A 27,030-nucleotide genomic window follows, 5' to 3' on the forward strand; every position below is an offset into this window, starting at 1 on the left:
AAGAACGAAGAACCGATCAAAGAGTACTCGCACTTACTGAAAGTTAGTTCAAAGTAAGAATTTATATAGATGTAGATATAAGAAGACGTGGTATGATCGAATGCTAATGAGACAATTCGGCCATCCAAGTCATAATTTGTCATTGAAAAGTAAACCATTATATAGAGGCCAAATGCGGTCTTCAACATGCATGGATCCTTGGCTCACAGCGAACAACAGTTTGTAAGCTTATATAAAGGGCCCAAAAAAATGACTAGTGTAAAACTATTTATACGAATAAAACAACGGTATAATCTATATAAAAAACGAGAAATGAGAAATGAGAACATTTATGAACCACATCAACAAACGACAACCACTGAACATCATATGAGGTTCCTATGATTCAGATTGTCAATTTGACAACTACTATGTCTCTGGTGTATTTATGCAGCTATAGGTCACTGGCGACGGAACAACATACGACCATACATATACTTAACAACAGTCTTACACAATGTCGGAATAGAGCCTATATAGTCTGCTCACATACTGTTACTGCCACAGACATTCAGCTTCAGTTTCTTGTTTTAATAACTATTTTGTCTTTAGTATTCTGCACTTAGTTTTTAATATTCCCTTTTCAAAGTTTGTACATCTTGAAATGGGAATCAGGTTATCTATTCGCAAATTTGCCGAATAAAAAAAACACTGTATTTTGCCGGAATGAAAAATAGTTACTCAATCAGTTTTGTACCCGACAATGGAATATGGGATCGTCGTGTTTATCTATATTTAAATCAGGTTATGTTATAGCACTTTCCCATCAAAAGGTTGTTGGGCATATACAAATGTCAAAAAAAAATATCAAATAAAAAGTATTTGGTCCTTGAAACTTTTACCGCATAAATATTATCTCCGAAAATCTGTGAAGTTCGTTTCGCTAAAACTTTTTCGTTAAACTCAAATCTTATGACGAAGGTCAAACATTCACATTCTTTGTTGAAACGGAGTGTGACACACATTACTGTACGACTGTGTACTGTAAACAATCAAAAATAATGAATTCCTAGTAAAAGATTTATGGAAAATTAATCCTAAAGTGATGCTGCAGTAAGTGTAGTCCACTTAAAATACAGAAATATATTCTCTGTAATTGTTTAAAATAAAATTCGTCTGCCAATCGACCCAAGCCAATGGCGCGTTGGGAAGTTTAAGAATAAATTATTTGTTAGAAATGCTTACTGATAAAGAAGTTATTTCTTGTTGAAAGCTATTTTATATTTTTAAAGCAATTTTATTATTTTCTTATTTTGCAATGTTGTTATTCTTGCATGTGAATATTTATGTACAAAACCACGGTTGAACAGGAAAATATTGACATGGCCATGGCCTGACCTCAAAAGCGTGTTCTATAAATAGATATTACTGCAAGATATGAATATTAAGATATACCCATTTGACTTATAAGATTTTTGTAAGTTTTAAAACAATTTTAAAAAATATTTATTTATTTATATATATATATATATATATATATATATATATATATATATATATATTGAAAATTAAAAAAACAAACTTGCAACTCAATTCTGCACCTACATGTACACCATGCAACAGCAATATATATTACATGTACATTTACAGATGTATCTGCAATTGCATGCATTTATACAGAGACATATTATACACATGTCTGATTTAAACAATTAATTTTTCCACAGCTTTTGTGTTTGCATTTTAATGTAAATAGGACACATACATACTATTTGTTGCCAATTTAACAATTTTATAATGGTGTTTCCTGAAGCACATGTACAACATGTATGGAAAGGTCCGGATAATTTTTCCTCTGATGGTACTATAGCAGCACTTTCAGGACACCCTCAATTTACAAGTCACTGTTATGGATAGGAAATCAAAGTTAACTATCATTGTTTCATATTTGATTTAATTTATAATACAGTGTAATGGGATTTTGCATTTGATAACTCAAATTACTTTAATAGTGATTCTGGCTGGCGAAGATATATTTGACCATTTGTTGTGCAAGTGTCAAGACTTGTATGGCAAAGAGCATAGACATTGCTTGTTGACTCAGACTGCTGAATCAATGTAGAAGACTTTTTAGGTTTTTTAAGGTTTACCAAATTGAAGCTATAAACATGTACATGTATTTGATGGCTCATACATGTAACTAATATTTTGGTTTACTATTGGGGTTTTTATACGACCGCAAAATTTGAAAAAATTTTCGTCGTATATTGCTATCACGTTGGCGTCGTCGTCGTCGTCGTCCGGCGTCCGAATACTTTTAGTTTTCGCACTCTAACTTTAGTAAAAGTGAATGGAAATCTATGAAATTTTAACACAAGGTTTATGACCACAAAAGGAAGGTTGGTATTGATTTTGGGAGTTTTGGTCCCAACATTTTAGGAATTAGGGGCCAAAAAGGGCCCAAATAAGCATTTTCTTGGTTTTCGCACTATAACTTTAGTTTAAGTTAATAGAAATCTATGAAATTTTGACACAAGGTTTATGACCACAAAAGAACGGTTGGGATTGATTTTGGGAGTTTAGGTTTCAACAGTTTAGGAATTAGGGGCCAAAAAAGGGCCCAAATAAGCATTATTCTTGGTTTTCGCACAATAACTTTAGTTTAAGTAAATAGAAATCAATGGAATTTAAACATAATGTTAATGACTACAAAAGGAAGGTTGGTATTGATTTTGGGAGTTTAGGTCCCAACAGTTTAGGAATTAGGGGCCAAAAAGGGACCCAAATAAGCATTTTTCTTGGTTTTCGCACCATAACGTTAGTATAAGTAAATAGAAATCTATGAAATTTAAACACAAGGTTTATGACCATAAAAGGAAGGTTGGTATTGATTTTGGGAGTTTTGGTCCCAACAGAATAAGGGGCCCAAAGGGTCCAAAATTAAACTGTTTGATTTCATCAAAATTGAATAATTGGGGTTCTTTGATATGCCGAATCTAACTGTCATGACTGTGTATGTAGATTCTTAACTTTTGGTCCCGTTTTCAAATTGGTCTACATTAAGGTCCAAAGGGTCCAAAATTAAACTTAGTTTGATTTTGACAAAAAATGAATCAGTTAGGTTCTTTGATATGCTGAATCTAAAAATGTACTTAGATTCTTGATTATTGGCCCAGTTTTCAAGTTGGTCCAAATCGGGGTCCAAAATTAAACTTTGTTTGTTTCATCAAAAATTGAATAAATGGGGTTCTTTGATATACCAAATCTAACTGTGTATGTAGATTCTTCATTTTTGGTCCTGTTTTCAAATTGGTCTACACTTAAGTCCAAAGGGTCCAAAATTAAACTTAGTCTGATTTCAACAAAAATTGAAATCTTGGGGTTCTTTGATATGCTGAATCCAAAAATGTACTTAGATTTTTTATTATGGGCCCAGTTTTCAAGTTGGTCCAAATCAGGATCTAAAATTATTATATTAAGTATTGTGCAATAGCAAGTCTTTTCAATTGCACAGTATTGCGCAATGGCAAGAAATATCTAATTGCACAATATTGTGAAATAGCAAGATTTTTTTTTAATTGGAGTTATCTTTCTTTGTCCAGAATCAACTTAAATCTTTGTTATATACAATATACAATGTATATTCACTTTTTACTACCAACTGATAAATTATAATAAATAACATTCAGTGATAACAAGCAGTTTTTTTTACATCTTAATATTTTATGATGTATTTAAATGAGTAGTTATTGTTGCAAACTCCATTAGAAATTTTAATTGAGATTTGTTTTGGAATAAGGGAAAGGGGGATGTGATTAAAAAAATTGGGTTCAATTTTTCTCATTTGAAATTTCATAAATAAAAAAGAAAATTTCTTCAAACATTTTTATGCCCCACCTACGATAGTAGAGGGGCATTATGTTTTCTGGTCTGTGCATCCGTCCGTCCGTCTGTCCGTTCGTTCGTCCGTCCGTCTGTCCCGCTTCAGGTTAAAGTTTTTAGTCAAGGTAGTTTTTGATGAAGTTTAAGTCCAATCGACTTCAAACGTAGTACACATGTCCCCTATGATATGATCTTTCTAATTTTAATGCCAAATTAGAGTTTTTACCCCAATTTCACGGTCCACTGAACATGGAAAATGATAGTGCGAGTGGGGCATTCGTGTACTGAGGACACATTCTTGTTTTGAGAGGATTAATATTCAACAGCATAGTGAATTGCTCTAAGAGAAAACACAAATTTTAAGTTCATTAGAACACATTCATTCTGTGTCAGAAACCTATGCTGTGTCAACTATTTAATCACAATCCAAATTTAGAGCTGAATCCAGCTTGAATGTTGTGTCCATACTTGCCCCAACCGTTCAGGGTTCAACCTCTGCGGTCGTATAAAGCTACGCCCTGCGGAGCATCTGGTTCCTTATTGATTAAAACTGTGATTGCATTTTTGTACTAAAATACAAATGTTTTACCTGTAAACAGCTAATTATCTTTCTGGAAAGGTGTTTTATTGTTGTCCTTATTAAACAATTAGACAACAACAATCTTAAAGCTTATATAAATATGTGTTGTAGTTGCAATTAAAATATTTTTATGCCCCACCTACGATAGTAGAGGGGCATTATGTTTTCTGGTCTGTGCCTCCGTTCGTCCCTTCATTCGTCCTGCTTCAGGTTAAAGTTTTTGGTCAAGGTAGTTTTTGATGAAGCTGAAGTCCAATCAACTTGAAACTTAGTACACTGGTTGCTTATGATATGATCTTTCTAATTTTAAAGCCAAATTAGACTTTTGACCCCAATTTCACGGTCCACTGAACATAGAAATGAAAGTGCGAGTTTCAGGTTAAAGTTTTTAGTCAAGGTAGTTTTTGATGAAGCTGAAGTCCAATCAACTTGAAACTTAATACACTTGTTGCTTATGATATGATCTTTCTAATTTTAAAGCCAAATTAGACTTTTGACCCCAATTTCATGGTCCACTGAACATAGAAATGAAAGTGCGAGTTTCAGGTTAAAGTTTTTGGTCAAGGTAGTTTTTGATGAAACTGAAGTCCAATCAACTTGAAACTTAGTACACTGGTTGCTTATGATATGATCTTTCTAATTTTAAAGCCAAATTAGACTTTTGACCCCAATTTTATGGTCCACTGAACATAGAAATGAAAGTGCGAGTTTCAGGTTAAAGTTTTTGGTCAAGGTAGTTTTTGATGAAGCTGAAGTCCAATCAACTTGAAACTTAGTACACTTGTTGCTTATGATATGTTCTTTCTAATTTTAAAGCAAAATTAGACTTTTGACCCCGATTTCACGGTCCACTGAACATAGAAATGAAAGTGCGAGTTTCAGGTTAAAGTTTTTGGTCAAGGTAGTTTTTGATGAAGCTGAAGTCCAATCAACTTGAAACTTAGTACACTTGTTGCTTATGATATGATCTTTTAATTTTAAAGCCAAATTAGACTTTTGACCCAATTTCATGGTCTACTGAACATAGAAAATGAAATTGAGAGTTTCGGGTTAAAGTTTTTGGTCAAGGTAGTTTTTGATGAAGTTGAAGACCAAACAACTTGAAACTTAGTACACATGTTCCATATGGTATGATCTTACTAAATTTATTGCAAATTTAGATTTTTTATCCAATTTCACGGTCCATTGGACATGGAAATTGATAGTGCGAGTGGGGCATCCGTGTACTTAGGACACATTCTTGTTTTTCATTCTTTGATTTTTCATGCACTGCTGTTATTTAGAAATATGAAATATTAAAAGTTAAAGTTAGAAAGCCCAAGGTGATTTCAGTGAAAGAGGTGTGAATCACAATGTACATACATGTACATGTCAGTTTGGAACAACTCTGGACTTTAATCAGATTATTATATATTTTAGTAAGTAACTGAAACATGGTTATAATTATTACTTGTATTTTTGGCATCAAGTGTGCAGATTTGAGATTTGGTGTCATTTAGTTAGGTTAAAAAAAGTCACCTGGTCAGAAATGTGATGTATTTATTTTGTTTTTCCTATGAAGTTGCCAACTTGGCAATAGTTTGAATATCTCTGACTAACATTTGAGTTCAAAAGATTTTCTACCATTGGAATAGATTGTTTTGCTGTTCAAATTTTTTTGATTTGAACATGACATCAATAGGAGTCTATTGTAGCTGAAATGTGTGTCTGATGTACAAAATGTATCTATCAGATGAGTGTTTGAAATTTCTAAAATGCACTAAACATTTATAGTTGGTAGGAAGATAAATGTTTAAAATTTTAAAGGGAAATATTATATATAGTGCTTACTTCAAAATAGTTATACACTTTAAATGAAAAACTTGAGGGAAACTTTCAAAGCACAAAAAAGGCTACATAGGCAATTTGAAACAAAACTTTTGGACTTTTACATACATGTACAATATGCAGATAGATCTCACTAAAAACTTTGACATATGAATTTTCATAAACCATAATAATTTTTCTCAAAAGTTGAAAATTCTACCATTGGATTGGTAAGATCCTGAATGAACAATAAATAAGGAAATCATCAAATCAAAAGAACTTGAACATTAATTTTATTGCATTTTTTTAACAATTCAAATGAAAAGGGGAAGGGCTTAGATTTTATTCCTTGTTAGGCTAACATGCCTCAGATTTTAAATTTTATAAACTGAGTTAACAATATCTTGAGACCATATATCCTGAATAATGGAGTCCTACTTACTAGACTTAAGATGATTGATTTGAAAAATAAAGGGTGGTAATTTTACTATAGGCATGATAGAAGATTTTTTTATAATTTTCAGTGATTTGGAATGTGTCAATTACAACAAAGGGGTCTCATTATCTTTCATGTTAACAGGTACACACCTATTTGTAGGTCGTGTAGGTGGTACTTTTCATTATATTAAAAAAAACATCTAAATCCAGGTGGTACTTATCAGTAGCATTAATACAGTAAAAGTATTGATTACGGGAGGGGGGGGGGGGGGGAGTCTGCCAATTGTGATCATTGTAATTTATTTAATTGGAGCTGGTGCAGGAAGAATCTTTTTACTTGACCAAACCAAATTCAAGTCCTTCTTTGTACATTTCTGCCATTAAAATCAAAATAGATGCATAGAGTCAATTTGCATATATTTATGTGAGTTTGAAGCTTTTATTTTACACCTTTTTCAAAAACATGAGAAAATTATGAATCTTGTTTTTCCTAAAAACTGAATAAGTTTATAATTTTTAGGCAATTACTTTTGGATGTCCTGCTTGAAAAAAATTATGATTCTAAGGCACCAACTTTTTGATGCCCTGCATGCATGAATAAGTTTATAATTGTTAAACGTAATATTTAATAAACATGAGGTGAACTTGTCATCCTGTTTACTAAGATAACTCATCCCTTTCGCACCTTTCACTTAATGCAATCTACTCTTATTAACAGGAACTGTCTATTAATTCTTCACCTGGATGTCATGCCCACGTATTTACATTTGTATAATAATTATTTTAAATATAGTTAGTCATTTTAATATCATGATTGATTTTCATACTTTCTTTCATAAATAATGCAGTGAAAATTTATGAACAGCAATACAAGGTTAAAACCTTTACAGGTGTATTAGGACCAGATCAAAGAATTGAAAAACTATTGATATCATATACATCATGTACATACATTTGATGTATTCACATTTTTAGTATGATCAACAAAGTAAATCTCCTGACCCCTAAAATCAAATAAATGCTCTATATTATATGTACATGTATATATTATTCGTCTAAACATGAGCCCAACAATGTTAGATCTGTAAATTTGCCTTCAAATTATACATGTTTATATATATTTATTTACATATTTTAATGAGATATGTGAAATGATGGAATCTGTGAGCTTAGTTCATGAGAGTTTAAAAAGGCATGAAAGGAAATTAAATCAAGGCAATATTTATTTTCTACTTTGAATAGAGCATAATGACTTCAGTTGAAACATGATAGATAATGTCACTAAAAGATTGGAAAACTTTAGTTGAATTTATTTTTAAATTCTTCATGTTGATAAATAAAAACTTTTAGACTGTATTGAGAGTAAATAAAGGAATTGGCAATTATTTGGAGGCCTTATTTTTCAAATTCACTGCAGTGCATGTGCAGAAATGTACATATTTACATATATGTAACATCAAAACATACAAACAGTTGACCCTTAAGCTAGGTAATGTCAGTCTTCATGCTAAACCACAGGCCCTGGCTTTCAGGCCTGTAAAAACCAACTCTACAGGCCAACAGAATCAAACTAAAATTTTCCATAAGTTCAGTTTCGGGCCTGTTGATTAAAAGTTTATCATGAAGACTTTGATAATATAAGGATTTTTTATACTGTAAATAAAATTGAAAATGGAAATGGGGAATATGTCAAAAAGACAACAACCTGACCTATGAGCAGATAACAGCTGAAAGTTCATCAATGCATTTTCAGTACAGCGAGAAAATCCTGCACCCGTGAGAAAGTACCATTACATTACTGCATAGACTTCTCAGATGTTATAAATTACCCAAGAGTTAAGGTTAAGTAACATCTTTGTGGCAAATAAGAAGAAATCAATATTGTTTTCATCATAGACAGTTTATTGCTGATTCCTTCTTTAATCAGGTTGATACGACTTTTAGGAATAGTAAAGATAAATCTATATATTGTGTACTTTTGGTTTAATTTCCATTTACCTGATGTTTCTCGGAACAACAAACTCCTGTAAACAGATCAATTTTGAAATACTTAGAAATCAATGTTTTCGTGAAATAAAACCTGAAGTAAATTAGTTACTGGCACTGCAGAGGTTTGCTGTTTACTTCAGTTTTGTTTTTAATTATCTTGTATCGAGAAAAAAACAAAATTCACTGAAAAATTAATAAATTTAAATTAAAAAAATATCACCAAACTGCAAAGTGAAAAATGAATTATATATATTGAATAATCTTTAATGATGTACTATATTTTGATATTGTTTAAATGTACTTGGGGTTTTAATAATCCTTGTCTGCTCATTGCAGGCCAAAGAAAGGTTATGTATAATAAGCCGGAAGAATGTAGATACATGTATAAGATATATAACTTGGAATAGTTAACTGACAAGCCTGTTGGGCAAACGTAGTAAATGTGCAGTCATAATAAAATTTTAAAGGCCTGCAGAAGAGTAAAACTTCTTGATCACACGGAAATCTTCAACTGTCATAAGACTCATTGGACTATAACCATGTGCAGAGTAATGTCTTTTTACTTTCCTTGTTTCCAGTTGTCACAAATGTTATATCTGTTTATCATGTAGTGATCAGATCATTATATTTATAGTGATATTCCTTATTTTAAGTTCATGTGTAGAGATTGTTTGATTGATGTATACATGCTTGTTCAGTGACAGATATTACCTGGATATCTAGGATTAATAATTTATAACATTATAGTATGGTATATATATGAACATCTATCCTGTATTGTTCTCAATAGACTGAAGTGTCAGCTCATAAGGTCTACAGGAAGAGTTTGCTGTGGCATCCTTCTTTGACATCATTCTGACTCAAAGCTTAACAGTCTTTTCTTCTCCTAGTGCTTAGCAGACAACTATTAAAGCATCAGAATCCAATTTTAAAGTGCCAGGTATCAAACCCATAACCTTCAGCACTCCTGATAAACACAAGAGTGACAAGACCATGATAATGGTTGTAGAATTTTATTCCTGGTTGTACCAGTATTGTGTACATATAGAACCAAGTGTTTGATATTGTTAGTAGCTGATCATTCCTTTTAGAGGTACATGTACATATTGTTATTGTATTATATTTGGTATAGGGAAGTTAAGTTCACCATTTTGTGTGTAATCTTTCTTGATGATGACTTATATATATTCCCTTTTTCTTTGTACGCTTTCATATCAATATGATAAGAAGCTTTTGTTGTTAAAGGAGAAACACTAGTGTTATAATCAGGATCTTGTGTAAATAGACTTTTAGGTATAAAGTGGATATTGAAAAGATTATGGTCACTCACACAGGGAAAATAATTAATCTATTTACAACCTGTATTATGACCTGTATCATGCTATAAATATATATACAGTGTAACCTGTGTTATCTGACTCACTGGGGGACAGGAAAAAAATGTTGAATTAAGGAGGGTGTTGGAATACTCAGTTATTTTTCTGCAAGGATAGGCATATTTTCAATTTGGGACCATAAAAAAGTGTTGGTTAATCGAGGATTTTGGAAAACTCAGGTGTCAGTTTAGGCAGGTTGCACTGTATATGTTAATATTTGTATATGTATGACTCTGCTTGTGTTCATGTAACCCTGGTTGAATATTACGAAATTCAATGTGACTTTTATATTAATGTGCGCTATCCCTTTAAATTTTTAATATTTCACATACAACTGTGGCTATGACTTTTGTCCTTCACATTCAGTGATTATTTATGGTAAAAGTAAGAAAGGGTAAATGTATTCATATAAATGCAGTATATATTATACTTAAAGTCAACTTTAGAGTCGCAGTAGGATGTTATAGATTATATGCCGTTAGGACTTCTATGTCTGGGTTAGTTCTACTTTTAATAGATATTGATATTTTCCTGTTGCAAATATTAGCTACAACTATGCAAAGATAGAATTCTATCTTTTGACATTTGATATTATTTGTATTAAATTTATATCATTTGAACAGCGTATATGACTTTATCACAAGATTTTATTTCATAGAAATACAAAAAAGCCTGAATTCAACCTTGAAAAGTTTGATTATTTTTTTTCTTTTCAATTCCTTCCAAACGGAAACTGTTCAAATGAAAAAGATTTTAAACTGAATAATTTATTGTATATGGCCTAAATAACATGTTTAATACATTACCATATTACCTTGAAGCCAGATAATATTGATCGTTTCATGCCAGGGATCACAGGTAAACAAATCATATATATATACATGTATATTTCAAATATATATTGCCGATATACTGTTGAGTAATAATTTCAATGGTCTATTGGTTTAATTATGAGAATATGGGTTTTAACTTCTCTTGAAAATGAAATGAAATGAAAAAAAAAAATATTTTTGGAATCGATCTTTTTGTATAGAAATAAAGAGGAATTGAAAAATTAAAAACCGTTGTATGTTTGTTAATAATAAAGGTAGTTTCTTTATTGATACCAAAAATAAATAGGTAAAATCCATAATAATTCATCTAGTGATAAGACTGCAAACTGTTTTATGGTGACAGCAATAGTAACTGATCAAGTTGTTAAGAAGTAGTATTGATTTGGATGAATAGTGTTTCAGTTTTTAAAATGTATAAGGATAGACTTTTCATATTTTAATAGCAGGATGAAACTTGTGTGTGGTGCAGTTTTTATTATACAATGTAACTACTTTATATCATGTTTTTCAACTTATTGTAAATGTACATATGTAAATGCATGTTTACAGTTAGATGTTGTAACAACAAAGTAATAAGCTATTAATACAACAGGAAATCAGATGATTTATTTCCCAATCGAACGATTAAGTATAAAGTGTATACATTTTAGTATTAGCTGAAACTTAATCTTAGGTGAATTTTGTATAGGATAGTATTTGTATATCATTTCTCAACCTTAACAACCAAACATTTATCAATCGCCAAAAAATTGTAGAACATTTATTTTAAAATAATTATGTGATTATATAAATAAAATTCACCACTACCTTCAATTTATTCCTTATACATGTTATACAGATATCCATACTTGAAACTAAATTATCTTAAATTCTGAAGATAATGATTTAAAAAAAAGTAATGATTAGTAATGTCAGTAACTGATTAAAATTACAAGAAGACATATGTACTTGTATGGCTTTAACAGATAAAGTTTCTTTTTAGGGATAGTATGCGGAGATGTCAGCTGATCACCCAGCATGCAGCATTGTAAACAGAGTGATTTTAATCCATTAGACATCTTAGCCACAGCTGCTGCATTGAAACAGACTGATAAACCTGAAACGAAACAAAAAATTGTTATTGTCAAACCAAAAGAAGGAGTCAAAATCATAAATCCTAAAGATCATGCAACCTCCTCATGTTCAACAAATGAGAAAAAGACAAACACAAAACCTATTGGATTGATTCGGACTACTAGCTTTGTTGAAGATGGTGTGAAAAAAGTCAAACTTACTATAAGTTCGGAGTTGGAGAAAATGCTCAATGAGCATAATTATGGAAGTATACAAAAAGTAAGCTCAGGAAATAAAACAGTTCTAAAATTGCCAGATGTTTTGTCCTTAGGGAATGATAAGAAAGTTATTGTAAAACTTGTTGACAAATCAGGTGATCATGTGAACCGTGACCAGTTATTGGCAGGTGTAAATAGTACTGATAAAGATAGCCCCAAGGAAACGACTACATCAAATCAAGAGAGTGGAAATGATGGGCACAAAGAGAATAAATCTGACCAAGTATGCGATGGTCAAAATACAGAGACATTGTCCGAAGATTTAGATACAAAATTGCAGTCTTTAAAGGAAAGTAATCTGTCAGTTGAAGATCTAAGGAATGATTTAATCTTAGATCATGAAAATGGTGAATTAAAACATGTAGATTCAGAGGAGAGTTTGACTGAGAGCACTGGGAGAAAGGAATCCTGCTCCAGTTATACTGTACCAGTCTGTAAACCAGTTCAAATTGAGGATTTTGATGTTTGTAATGAGAGGATAGACTCTGATATCAGGTCACCTGTTTATGAGGATATTGATTTTAATGAATCACATAAAACTCCACCCAATGATCAAACTATATTGGAATCTAATACAAACAGTGATCAGATTCTAAATATAAAACAGTCGATTGAAGAAGAAGAAGAAGAAAATCATGATCAAGACACAGCATTATTGACGAATACAGAATATTCAATATCTACATGGTCAGATAAAGAGAATAAAATATTGGAGAAAGATGGAAAAAATCAATATGGTGATAATGAGATACTACCTGGTAAAGTAGACACAGGTGCTAATAACATAGACAGATGTGACATGGGGAAGTCACAAGTTCTGGATAAAGTTGAAACATATGCCGCTGTTCATGAAAAACAGACTAACATTGAAGATACTTCGGAGGAAAGTCCATCCCTGGATAGTTATTCAAGCAGAGCCACATTTTCAATGCAAGATCATGAGTATGCTGAGAAATATTGTGATGACTCATCAGAAAAAAGAAATGACAAACTCCATGATTTACATCTAGTAAATGAATTTTCACAAGACAGTGGCTTTAGTGATTCAGGATTATCACCTGACGGTTTAGAATCGAGAACATATAGACGTGATAGTCCATCTTTAATACCTGTCAAAACAGACATGTTACCTTCGTTTGATTTGAACGATGTCAATAAGGCAAGAGACGCAATTGTTGCTTTGGTAAATTCTAATGCGCTACCAGTCGTACCTCATGGGACTAATTCACAATCTAGTTCAACTAAAACATCACCAAAAGTTGGTAAATTTTCTATCGGAACATTTGCTTCTGTCTGTAACTCCACTCTTGGTCTTCAATCACCAGAAAAGAGTCAAATTGCATTCGGGCAAAGGATTGCCACTTCTCTTCTATCAAACAATATTTGTCAACAAAACAAAAGTGAAAGTGCTGTAACATGTGTTCAGAATAATTCAACTGAACATATTGAACATGATCATGACTATAGTCTTCCATATCATGCCAGACCAAGTAATATACCGTTCTCAGTTCAAAAGGTCAACAAGGAAATAGCTGGCAAGGGGAAAACAAAGGAGAAAAAGAGTGATGGAAATGAAAAAAGAATAAAGCGCTCAGGAAGTTCAGAGTCAAAAGAAGACAAAACATTTGATTTGATAACTGGAGAAAGTGAGAAAAAGAGCAACAAAAGTGAAAAACTGGCAGAATTCCTTAAGAATAGTACATCAGACTCAAAATTAAAAATTCAAGGAAGTTACAAAGATGATTTCGTTTATTTTCTTAATACAAATTTCCGTAGTCGAAGGAGAGCTAGTCAAGACATTCCACCGTCAGTACCATCAGATAAAATTATTGTGCCACTTCCTAAACCAGGGGATATCATTGTGCCCCACTTGACAAACGAGGATTTGGAAGCCATTCGATTGGGTAAACATAGCACATTGTCAAATGGTCCACACGCTAATGGAAGTCTGTCATCAACAGTAACACAGACGTCATTACCAGCCACTGTTTCTTCCGCGCTGAGAAACCAAACAAATGGCGTTATGACAGATATTGAAAGTGGAATCATTAATACAATATTAAGTATGGAAACTGAACCATGTGCCGATACCACTGACCCTGTATTGTTTGGAAATGGAAATGAAAATTTTAATATCAATTTCTCCGATCAGTTGACACCTGAACAAATGGAAATTTTATATAGTGCTGTGGATCAAGTCCAGAGTATTGACAGCACATCAAGTGATAAAGAAAACGCTGGTGACACAATACAGGGCAAAGGCGTGACGTCTGACCTGAATGGGGAACCAGCTTGTGTGGAAATCAAAACAGGTATGTACAAGGCTAAAATTATAAATTCAATGAACCCATTCAACTATTAAAAGCTTTTAAGTATGTATTTGATAACCAGAAAAGGTTTGTATGTGGTTCACTGATAATAAATACCTTGGCCTTGGGGAAATTTATCTTGAAATTCAAATAATATATATTATAACAGAAATAACCTAATAAAAATACAACATCCTGTACATTTTATATCAGAAATTGTTCATCTTGTCAGATTCAGACAGTTCATTTAAAAGTGTAACCAAATTTTCAGAATTATATGATTATAACAGCAACTTTAATCTGTTATTATAGTCTGGGACTTTAAGCTGAAGTGTTACTCTACAGTACGTGCTGTAATTTAAAAATTCTTCAAAATATTTGGATAATATTGACAAAGTAAAATTAATTGGCTGCTTGAGCTAGTTTATTCAAAGCTATTTGGTGCATACTGCTTTAAGTACCAATAAAAATCAATTTACAAGTTTAATAGTAACAAGATCAGGATATTGGTCTTTATTAAAATATCCAATGTTCATGAATATTGGCCCAGATAGCACCAAATGGTAAATCTAGGTGCAATTTGCATAAATTTTATTCCGAATATTTTTTCTGTCAACTTTTAAAAATAATTACTCCTATTCACCTGATTCACTGCATTGTTTAAAACAAAGCAAGTTTTTCCTAAGCACATGTGTTGTTCCTTTATTTAATCATTGTCTGAAATTAAAAGGGTAATTATATATAAGCCAATTATATATTGATTTGAGGCCTTTAGCCAAACAGAAAGTACATGGTTTTCTTTGTTTTGAATTTAATATTTTATAACACAGTTATGTAATATTATACATGTATTAGAATCTATTCATTTCTTGTTCTGAATAAGCTCACATGAAACAAAGAACATAACATGAAACCAAATAAAAAATAAGTATAAAAAGTTGTTCATAACAACTAAACAGTGGTAGATCCAGAAAAGGGGGGGTCCAGGGATTTGAACCCTCTTTTTATTTTGACGATCAATGCATTTGAATGGGGACATATAGTTGGAACCCCCATTTTATTATGGGTTGGGAATATAGTCATATATATTTTTTTCTTTTACTCTCTCTCTCTCTCAAAAAAAAATCCTTTTTTAAATAATAAGTAACATGGCTTATGATATATAATATAAAAAAGTATTTTTATGCAATAATTTTGGGAGCATTGTGCTTTAAATGTAACACATCTACACAAAGGATATTGTTGATTTGAATTACCATGTACACTGTACATGTTGTAGATGCTTAGGGGAAAGACTAACATTAAAGATTAATCATGCGCTTCCTGTACATTCATATCTGTACATTCATATAAGTATATTCATATCTGAATAAATGATTTTCTGTATTGCATGTTACACGGTGTATGTTCAATGAACTAATTGTTCTAAATGTCATATGGGAGGTATAGAATTACCCATGGAATGTGAAAAGGTTTTCAGATACACTTCTTTTATCAAATGAATACAGTAACTAAATAAAGTCACATTTAATGGAATGATACATTATGTAAGCCTATGACTTCGAATAGACTACCTATTGTACGTAATCTAGGTCTTGGCCCTTGGGACTTCTAGAGGCTTGGATGATTTTTAAGGCAGTTTGTGTAATCACAGAAAAAAACTTGAAGGCGTTTTATAATCTCTGCCAGACTCTGGTCCAGATAAAATGTTGGTGGTTCAAATGTTAGATCCGCTATATTTTGATATAACTACATTTATCTCAAGGTCTTGGATTTTATTCTGAGGGGTTATGCTTCATTGATTCCCTATATAATCAACTAATTTTCTCCCACAAAAGGGTGGACCTAGGCCCCCTGATAAACCCTCTAAATCCACCTCTGCTACATTTTGTAGCTATAGTAACGTAATTGTAAATGAAACATAAAAAACTGAATACTTTTATAATAATTAGTATAAATAATGGTAAGTTGTACATGAATATTATAATACAGTTCAATCATTGATCTGATAGAATATTTTTGTAATATTTTCTATTTCAAAATTTTGTGCTGACTTATCTTGTGTTTCTAGCCAGCTTGGTAATTTTAGATAAAAAAGCCAGCTGTCACATGATGTACAGTATGTGCTGTACATGTGTATGCAATGTTTTTTCCTGATATTAAAACCATGTACATATATATAATTTCAACTATTATCATGATTATCAACATGAATAATCTATACTTTGGGGTGGAAACCAGATATTTTTAATGGGAAATTGGGAATTCATTGATATTTTAATACTAATAGGTTTCAAGTATGTTATTTTTTAACCACATATTTTTACTATAAAATGTGATTTATATCTACATTTATATTAAAGAGCAGACCTTTTGTTTGCTTTTTCCCTAGCTACAAGATTTAATTTATTGACTTTGTATTTGTCATGTTCGTTATCCACATGTTTGGATTATTTTAGAGGGAGGGGATTACTAGATTATGGTAAAAAAAATGATTTCCAAATCATCTGCATTTTAAGTCTATCCTATACTCAGATTTATGTCAAGTACAAAATTTATTTCCATTTTCCATGTTAATACATTACATGCATGGTCAGTACTATAAAGATATGGTTAAAGGAACCTACAACATACCCAAACAACAAGACACTAAAATCTAACTAAATGAAACTATGATTAAAAAAAAAAAAATTAACATTGCTTTAATACTAGCCAAAATTGATTCCAAGACAAACTGAATATATCAATTGTACTACATAAGCTTGGAATGTTAAGTATAACTTCATGCTAATGTACATTTATCAGTTGACAATTGTGGATGTAACCATAAACATGAGGATTTAATTTGCATGCCAAGAATTAGGAATTTCATCTAGTAATTTATTATAAATTTTATATCGTCTTCTGTTACTATTATAATGAACTTTAAAGTACATAAGAAATGTAACATAGTTATCAGTTACATAAAGTAGTTTACTGGACTACACCTGATGTTTGTCAGGTAAAAACATATACATTGTAAGTGCATGCATTTCACAACAAAGGTAAGAAAACAACAATCCTACAAAACAAACATCCTTCTCACACATTCTCTCAAGTCAAATTATTGACAGGTGTGACTTTAACATTAACACCCAAACACTTTAAAAACACTTAGGGTTATTAGCTATAGGTGCTCATTATATGTCTTGTCCATTGAATTAATTTACTTACAAATATATATGTATTCATTATCATGAAAAGATTAAGAAATATGTTCATAAGTTGAGAAAGACCATGCAAACAAATTTTGCATAGTCCTCAGAGAGAGCCCCACCTCAGTGAGTCACCATGAAATTCTAGTCCATAGGATCAGTATACATGTATATACCGTTATATGTACACTAAACTCGTAATATTGCTTAGCATGAAAATTTTCCCTTATATAAATTAAAATCAATCGATTTACAAAATTATTAGGACTCTTCTAAGTGTTATTGAATTTGGCGTATATAGAATGAAATTCATAACAGTGTAGCTATGGCCATTCATTGACTGGGGGAAATTAGGTGAACGTTCGTCTGTAATGCCCACTGCTCACGACGTGCTTATCATAGAAATTTTTAACTGTGAGGTCACCAAAGGTTCTAAACGCCTAAATAAAATAATTAAAAATACTAATCAGGAATAACCTTTGTAATTTGAAAATAAATAAAAATGGCCTTCAACACGGAGTCTTGACTCACACCGAACAGCAAGCTATAAAGGTTGAATACTTAAAATTCTTTACTTGATTTTTTGTTATGGTTTGACCATCAATTTTCCTAATATCGCACGTTCTTTCAGATTATTTTTTTTACTTAATTGGCTTTAAAAGTTACAATGCATGATGTCGTCTGTTTATGTAGTTCATATGTGTTTTTCGTTTCTCGTTGGTTTTCCCGTTTGAATGGTTTTACACTAGTAGTTTTGGGGCCCTCTATAACTTGCTGTTCGGTGTGAGCCAAGGCTCCGTGTTGCAGGTCGTACCTTGACCTATAATGATTTACTTTTATGAATTATTACTTGGGAGGAGAGTTGTCTCATTGGCACTCATACCACATCTTCCTATATCTATCTATATCAATGCATTTTTTTTCCAACAAAAGAATACATCACAAGAATATAAGTTTTGTAAGAAACGTGAGAAATTGTGTTGGACTTGAAGATAAGGCAAAGTGACAAATATCTGAAAGAATGAATCGTTTTATGGTATTAAACAAAGAAATCAAATGATTTTTTAATTATCCAGAACTCTTCACAAACAAAACCCACATGTATACGCATTGAATAAATAGTAGGCCATTCTTAAATGATCACACCGTAGAAGTAGTTGTGCTCTTAATCAATGAGATATTTTGTGAATTAACCCCATCAACTTAATAGTTTTTTTTACAATGGATAAACCTATTTTTTTTTTATTATTATTAAATAATATCATCTCTGAACATTATTATTCTTATAAATGACACGGTTGTATGTGATGATTATAATAAATATTTAAAACAAATTCCTTTCAAGCTTTGTAAAAAGAAAGTTTCATTTTATGTATCGGAATGTGTAACAAGTGAATATTTCAATCCCCACTGGAAGGCCTCTGACAGACTGGGTGAGCATAAAATCATAGCCGTTGACAAACAAGTTACAACCTACAAACGTTTTACTGTCGACCACACTGTTATGCAATTAATTCTATATACAGGTATGAGACAACTAGAATGTATATATCAACCAAAAACAAATGGAGCAGGTTACAACAAGAAGCAAAATCCAAACAGCATAGCAAGCTATAAAAGATTTTATAGTAATATGATAAACAATGAATTGCCATGGCCTGTCCTAGGGGAAATAATTATTTGCAAGATAGGTAACTATTGCATCATTAAGACTCAAATAGGGGTTTTAAAAAATTCAGTTAGACAAGAACTAATTGTGATCCAAGTAAGACTTAAATATGGGTTTTACAAAATTCAGTTAGGCAAGAACTAATTGTGATCCAAGTAAGACTTAAATATGGGTTTTACAAAATTCAGTTAGACAAGAACTAATTGTGATCCAAGTAAGACTTAAATATGGGTTTTACAAAATTCAGTTAGGCAAGAACTAATTGTGATCCAAGTAAGACTTAAATATGGGTTTTACAAAATTCAGTTAGACAAGAACTAATTGTGATCCAAGTAAGACTCAAATAGGGGTTAAAATTCAGTTAGACAAGAACTAATTGTGATCCAAGTAAGACTTAAATATGGGTTTTACAAAATTCAGTTAGACAAGAACTAATTGTGATCCAAGTAAGACTCAAATAGGGGTTTTAAAAAATTCAGTTAGACAAGAACTAATTGTGATCCAAGTAAGACTTAAATAAGGGTTTTACAAAATTCAGTTGGGCAAGAACTGATTGTGATCCAAGCTTAAAGACAACAATATGTATTTCCTGTGATATTTCAAGAATAATATCTCGGAAAATTTAATGTAGTACAAAGCCCTTTATTTGATATTTTTCAGGGTCTCCAGAAACACCTACTCCAAAAGAGACGACGGCAACAAGTGACAAGAGTTTACCAGGAAACTCAGATTCTTCAGAACAACTTGATTTGTTAAATGATGATATGAAATTGTTTACATCAACTCCAGATGTGTCCAAAAATAAATCTGAAGAGACTGATGCACCTTGGATTGTAACCGTCAGCATGTTTTGGAACGACTTGCCTGCAATTATGCTGGAAAACTTACCATATTTACGTTTAGTTGACATTCATAAACAAATTCTTCCTGCCAAAGACACAGGTATTTTAAAAAAACGATGCCAGCTTTTGGGAATTGTTGTTAAAAATTGTTCAGAAATGCAAAGATATTTCCTTGTTCAGTATGGAAGGGCATTTAGTTCCAAAAGTAATTTAATAATAAGCAAAGTAAATGCAGAGTTTTTAATTGGATATTATGTGAATCCAGTGACTAAATTACCAAGATCATCATCAGAAGACCACCCACAGCCAAAAGTTAAGCCAACTAAAATCTCCAGACCAAGATCAAGGCCACCAAGTAGAACTGACAGGTAAATAGACAATATTCATGTTGGAATTACTGAATTAGGACATACTTTTTATACGACTGGAAAAATTAAAAAAAAATTTGGTCCTGTATTGGTATCACATTGTCAGTGTCAGCGAAGACAGATGATTTGCAGAGCATCTAGTTAATCATTCATCATCATGCTCATTGTATAAGAAGGAGGAAAAAAAGACGCATTATATGATAACCATCAATTACTTATGAAAGTAATTCCTTCTGATTTGATGATTTTTAAATGCCTGTCACCAAACATATATATATGTTGGTCTGTATATCACTAAAAAGCTAGAGATTGCTTTGATAAAATTTCATAATTATTTGAATAGGTTATACATGTTATAAATTAAAGATAGGTCACAGACAAACCAGAGTAAAGTCTGGTCAATATTTTTGAAAAAATACACTAATTTTAAAACTACATGTACCTATAAATGATTTTAAAAAGGTTTTAACATGAACCTATCAATCTAAAGTTATACAACTTATGGTATTTTAACCATCAGGTTTGAGTCAATCTTTTACTTGAGACAGGCAAACTCAAGTACATGTATATACAATATATACAGTTTTGCAAAGTTAGAACTGATATTTGGTTCTCCTGTAGTTAATAGAATTGTACATGTGGTACATGTAATTGTCTATAATCACCTGTCACCTTTATTTACAACTGGTTGTTTATTTCTAATAGGAATATCAAGATGAATAACATTGATTGTCTATTTACTTATTATATAATGAATTGTAATTATATAATGAATTGTAATTATATAATGAATTGTAATTATATAATGAATTGTAAATATATAATGAATTGCATGTTGTCTATTTCATTGGCAATGTCAGACATTGGTTAAGAAGAATGGTTCAATTTATTTGCTTACAAACAAAATTTTCTTAATGCATGGCAAAAGAATCGTACCCATTAACAAAAGACATTTTGAAACTACATTTTTAAATAAAGATTATTAAATTTTATGTGAAAAAAAAATTTAAAATGAAGAAAAAAAACCATATTGAAGTCCAATATCATTTCTGATTTTGTCAGGCTTGCGAGACATATAGCAATCCTACATTCTGTTGTACATGTACATGCCTGCTTTATAAAAATTAGAAGATGTGGTATAATAGATTCTTATAGTGCCTTCCAAAATGAGCTAAACCCATAACAAATAATCAGCTGTAAAAGGCTCCAATATATATGACAAATGTAAAACAAGAAAACTAACAGCCTAATATATGTACGAAATATCAAAAATGAATAAAAAGACAAATATGATACACAGAAATAGATAACAACCACTGAATTACAGGCTCCTGACATGGGACAAGCACTAATAGAATGTGGCTGGGTTAAACATGTAAGAGGCCACCTGTAACCTTCCCCCTAACCTGGGAAAGTGTTGTAACAGTCATAATAGTACAACAAAAGAACGAACTATAAAAATCAGTTGAAAAATGCTTAACACAACATTAAGTTGAGGCAGTCCCATTGCATTGATAGTGTTTTTATCATGTTTGTGTTACTTTTTGAAGTTTTCTTGTATAAATTCCATTGTTTATGTAATATTATAATGAAGTTATTTACATCAAACAAACGGAATCACTCATTTTCATCATATCAATTTCACAGAAATAACTAAATTTTCTATCACCATGCATGTATATCATGTATACCATGTACTTGTTTCTATCAACATTTATCTAGATCTTTTTGGTTTTTTTTTCAGTGAGAAGACAAGGACAGTTGTTCCTCAGAAAAAACCTCCAGTTATAGCGGAGCCACCTCCTCCAGCTCCACTTGGGCGAACACGTCATAAGAAGATCAATTTTCTGGAATTACTAAAAGGTGATTCAAACAGCAACTCCACAGAAAATTCTGTAACAGAACATGTTGAAGAAAAGAAATCAGAAGGAAGCATTTCTGTCGTAGTGGTTCAACCCCCTGTTGGTTGGAAAAAATCGGATTCGTCAGTTAAAAAAATTGAAGTAGGAAAGAAAACTGTTAAACGCTTGCATTCAGGAAGTGAAATAAACAAAAAGAAATCAGAAGAATGTCAGACAATTGATTCTATGGGTGATGATGATATTGAGAATAGAAATTTGACATGGCTCTGTAAAAAAAGGCAAAAGATTCCACTGAAAGTGAATAAAAAGGTCAAGAAACCAGGTTCACTAAAAGTAAAATGGACAATTTTTAACAAAGCAAGTAGGAAAAACTTGATTAAGAAAAAGAAACAGAGGGAGGTATTATCTGTTGTGCATAAAGATATTTTACCTAATAACAGTCATTTAAACAATATACAGCCAGGCAATGTGTTCATGGATTTATATAACAATGAAAATTCTTCGTGTGTTCGTTGTTGCACATGTAACAAGATATTTTCAATAGAGGCTTTCCTCTCACATCAGCATGATAATGGGGGTGATGGAAAACTGATTTCCGTTGTTAATCCACAAAGTTTAAGTCTCAGGGATGCATCAGATTCACAAAAGAAAATTTGGCGCAACTTTCAGCTTAAAAGGAAACGATTCAACAACAATAAAATAACAACAGTTCAAAATGGGTTACCCAAAATACAAATTGTAGAAAGACAAAATGATTTGGAGAAAAGAACTCTGATTGTTAAACCTCCGTCAAACAAATCTGTGCGTATCAGTTCTAGGAAGCGTAAACAAAAACAATTGTATCCCATCGAAAACTATTCTTATAGTTCTGTTGTTAAACACGAAGGACAAGATGCATCATCACCTTCACCCAACAAAATCATCAAAGTTTCCAATGCTCTAGCTGATAATGTCGTCACAGAGTCAAATGGACCAATATTAACAAGTTTCACTGCCTTAGAACATGATGTGTGATTGTGTACATGTACAGAATGTATGGATATTTAGATGTATGTTACAAGTGATTTTCTTGTTCTGTTACGTCAGTTTTGTTTGTTTGTTTGTTAGAACCATCATGCTATAGATGGTCTTATATGTAGCAAAGAGTACACCAAATGCTAGGTATTGAACATGTTCATGATGTTTATAATTTAGAATATTGCAATCAAATTATATGATACTGACAGATACCATGTTAGTTTTCCAAGTCATACTCCATAACAATATTTTCTTGCTAAATTCCTGATCTTTTTAAACATCATTGAATTTAAAGGTCAATTGATCTATTGTGGGAAGGTATTCTAAAAGGTCTATCTTCAAACTGGAATTTTTCTTGTGCATTCTTATAAATGGAGATCATGTACTTTTATCATGTTAATTGTAAAATTAAAAGTATGTAACTTTTTTCTTTTTAATCTGAACGGAAAACCAACAGAAATATGTGTAAATATAATTGCTTGAAGTTAAATTTCTTTTTTTTTATTATTATTTTCAAATGAATTCCAAATTTAAAGGATTGAGCACAGTAAAATTCATGTGAATCCTGTGATATGAATCATATTTTTTATTGGTGTAAAACTGGTATTAATAAGGGGGAAAAAATGAAAATGTGATCAAAGGCTAAAAGGTAAAATGAATATTCTAGAATAGATAACAGACTACATTTTGTAACACATTAACAATACTTGTATAAACATGAAACACATGTATTTAACAAAATCAATGATTCATCATTAAAATTTGAAACCTAGCTGAGTATAGCATGTGATCACTGATGGCAAATCAATGATATTGATTATGAAGATTTTATTAGTCTCAATATTGATATTTCTTGGGATTAAGTACATTCTCATGCTGTTATGATATGAATTTATATTGTTAACTAATGTTACTATGAAATTTATGGCTACATATATATATGAATGTAGTCATTATCTTGGTTTGCAAGGTTAGATGTACGTAAGATCACAGTAAAATTATTAACTATCAGCATAAAATTATCAGTGAATAATGTTAACTATAAATAGGGTTGTTGCATGAATACATACATGTACAATGTACATGCATTGATTTTCCACACTATGATTACAAGCTGTGTCAATAGTATTATGAAACATTCAACAATCTTGGAAATCAGCGTAAAATTACCATTAAAAGTTTATCAACATATTAAGAAATTAAAGAATCCTATACATGTATCTATTTATAATCCTACATATGCACAATTTCAAGATCCGTGTTGAAAAATATAAATAAAAAATCTTAAAAAGTTTTTCTTGTTGAGTTTCACATGGTTATGAGTGTAATAATAATTGACTAAGGATTAAACATTGCTTGTGTTCATTGTTAAAAGATTGCTTGCTAGTTAAACAAAACAGAGACATCAAATAATCATATTGAACAATTGTGTGCACAGCCACTAGTAGTACTGCTATTTTGCCCTTTGTCAGTCCACATGCAAGTTTATTAATAAATCAATGCTTTTCTATGTTTAATTTTTCTGACAATTTCAGTTAGTTTTTCATTTTATATGTGTCTATTCTTTATTAGATTTTTAATTTGGGACATATTATTATAATATATAAGAAGTAGCTTACAATTTGTAAAGCATAGTTACAAGAGATGCCATCTTCATTGGGTTTGATTAACACAAAATTAGCAAGAGTTACTTCCCTTTTACCATCATGCTTCAAGTGTGCAAACAGCCAAATTCCAACTTGTTATACTGATGTATTGACAACTATTGATTCTTTAAGCCTTGCTTAGTTTATCACTACCATTTATTAAGGATCCAACTTAAAAGTGCATCCAATGTTTCAATTTGGTTAGTCAGATTGGAAAGTAAACATTCATTCCTCAAATTACTGCCCAAGGGAAATCATTCAAAACTTATCTTTAGGAACCTATCAAAACAGATTACAGTGTCTTATCAGTTTAATAGTTAGCATTGATACAGATGCCAGGTCAAAAATTACAAAATTCATCCCCAACCCAAGATATATTGTAGAACTACAGATTCATTTGGCAAATGATGTTGCTCTATAAAATTGTGTTATATTTACATGATTAGTAAAGTCTAGTAGAAGATAATGTTGACTTATTGTCACCTAATTGTCACCTGTCACCGTTTGTGTAGCTGTATATTTCATAACAACAATAAACACAGAATAAGTCCAACTGAAAGTTATAGGTTATACATGTGTGTATGCTGCAGAATTATTGTTGATTTTGAAAGTAGTAATCATAAGGGAAACATACTTGAAATGAATTATGCTGACATATTGGAATGTGGGGTCATTAATTTATGGTACCACAACAAACAGTTTACTTTAGTAATATTTTTGAAAGATCTAACTTATAATGGTTTGAGTTTTATCATGTTATTAAGCATTTATGAAGTATTTAGGAATTATACTGTCAAATTTTGCTTGGAATTATTGTAACCAAAAACAAAAATTATTAATGATTTTTTTTTTTTACAATTTTCAATTTTAAAACACTTTGATGAATAGTAAAATTTGTTATTAATTAATTTGTGTTATTAACATTTGGTTTAGTTTCGGAAAGCATTTAAATGTTGTTTATTTTCTTTTGTGCATCAGGAGTAATTAAAGTATGATATATATCAGAACATATAGAGTGATTAAAAGGGATATAAACTGTAAATAGTGTTATAATTGTGTATCATATTGTAATTAGAACCTGTCAAATACTTGTGTTGTATTGGATTAGTGCTGAATCATGTTCTTATTGTTTCTTTTTTCTGTGAAAAAGTGGTAACATTTCAAATGGAATAAAGTTTTTTTCAACCAATATTTGATTTTTTTATTGTTGAGCCTGCAACTTTTGTTGCAGAAAGCTGGACATGGGGATAGTGATCCGGTGATTGCGCCGACGTAAGCTTACTCCTTAAAAGCTTTATATTTTAGAAAGTGGCAGATATGGATGTTTCATACATTTTATATAGATGCCTCATGTCACGAACTTTCCGTCAGTCACATGTCCAATGTCCTTACCTCATTTTCATGGTTCAGTGACTACTGAAAAAAAAGGTGAAATTTTTTGTTATGTTAAATTCTCTTATATAAAAATGTATTACAAGTAATAGGATAACTATATTTGGTATGTGCGTACCTTGCAAGGTCCTCATGCCCGTCAGACAGTTTTCACGTGACCTCAACCTCATTTCATGGATCAGTGAACAAGGTTAAGTTTTGATGGTCAAGTCTATAAGCAATAGGTTTAGTATATTCAGTGTATGGAAGGACTGTAAGGTGTGCATGTCATGGTTCAGTAGTTATAGTTAAGTTTTTATACGACCCCAAAAAAAATTTGGGATCGTATAATGGTATGATGTCGTCGTTTGCGTTGTCGTCCGAAGACACATTGGTTTCCGGATAATAACTTTAGTTAAAGTTAATAGATCTTCATGAAATTTTTTCAGAAAGTTCAATACCACAAAAGGAAGGTTGGGATTGATTTTGGGGATAATGGTCCCAACCGATTAGGAATTAGGGGCCCAAAAGGGGCCCA

The 27,030-nt window shown here is 31.3% G+C and overlaps 1 protein-coding gene across 1 annotated transcript; it reads left to right on the forward strand.

Moving 5' to 3' along the window:
* The first annotated feature begins 961 nt into the window (after nucleotides 1-961).
* On the forward strand, nucleotides 962-26,310 carry LOC143072344 (uncharacterized). Its single transcript, XM_076247237.1, has 4 exons — nucleotides 962-1,092; nucleotides 11,866-14,526; nucleotides 20,047-20,596; nucleotides 22,341-26,310. The coding sequence occupies exons 2-4, from the start codon at nucleotides 11,901-11,903 to the stop codon at nucleotides 23,470-23,472; spliced, it is 4,308 nt and encodes a 1,435-aa protein (XP_076103352.1). The 5' UTR covers nucleotides 962-1,092; nucleotides 11,866-11,900; the 3' UTR covers nucleotides 23,473-26,310.
* Nucleotides 26,311-27,030: the final 720 nt, after the last annotated feature.

The sequence above is a fragment of the Mytilus galloprovincialis genome, chromosome 4 (assembly GCF_965363235.1).
Source record: "Mytilus galloprovincialis chromosome 4, xbMytGall1.hap1.1, whole genome shotgun sequence".
Lineage (NCBI taxonomy): Eukaryota > Metazoa > Mollusca > Bivalvia > Mytilida > Mytilidae > Mytilus > Mytilus galloprovincialis.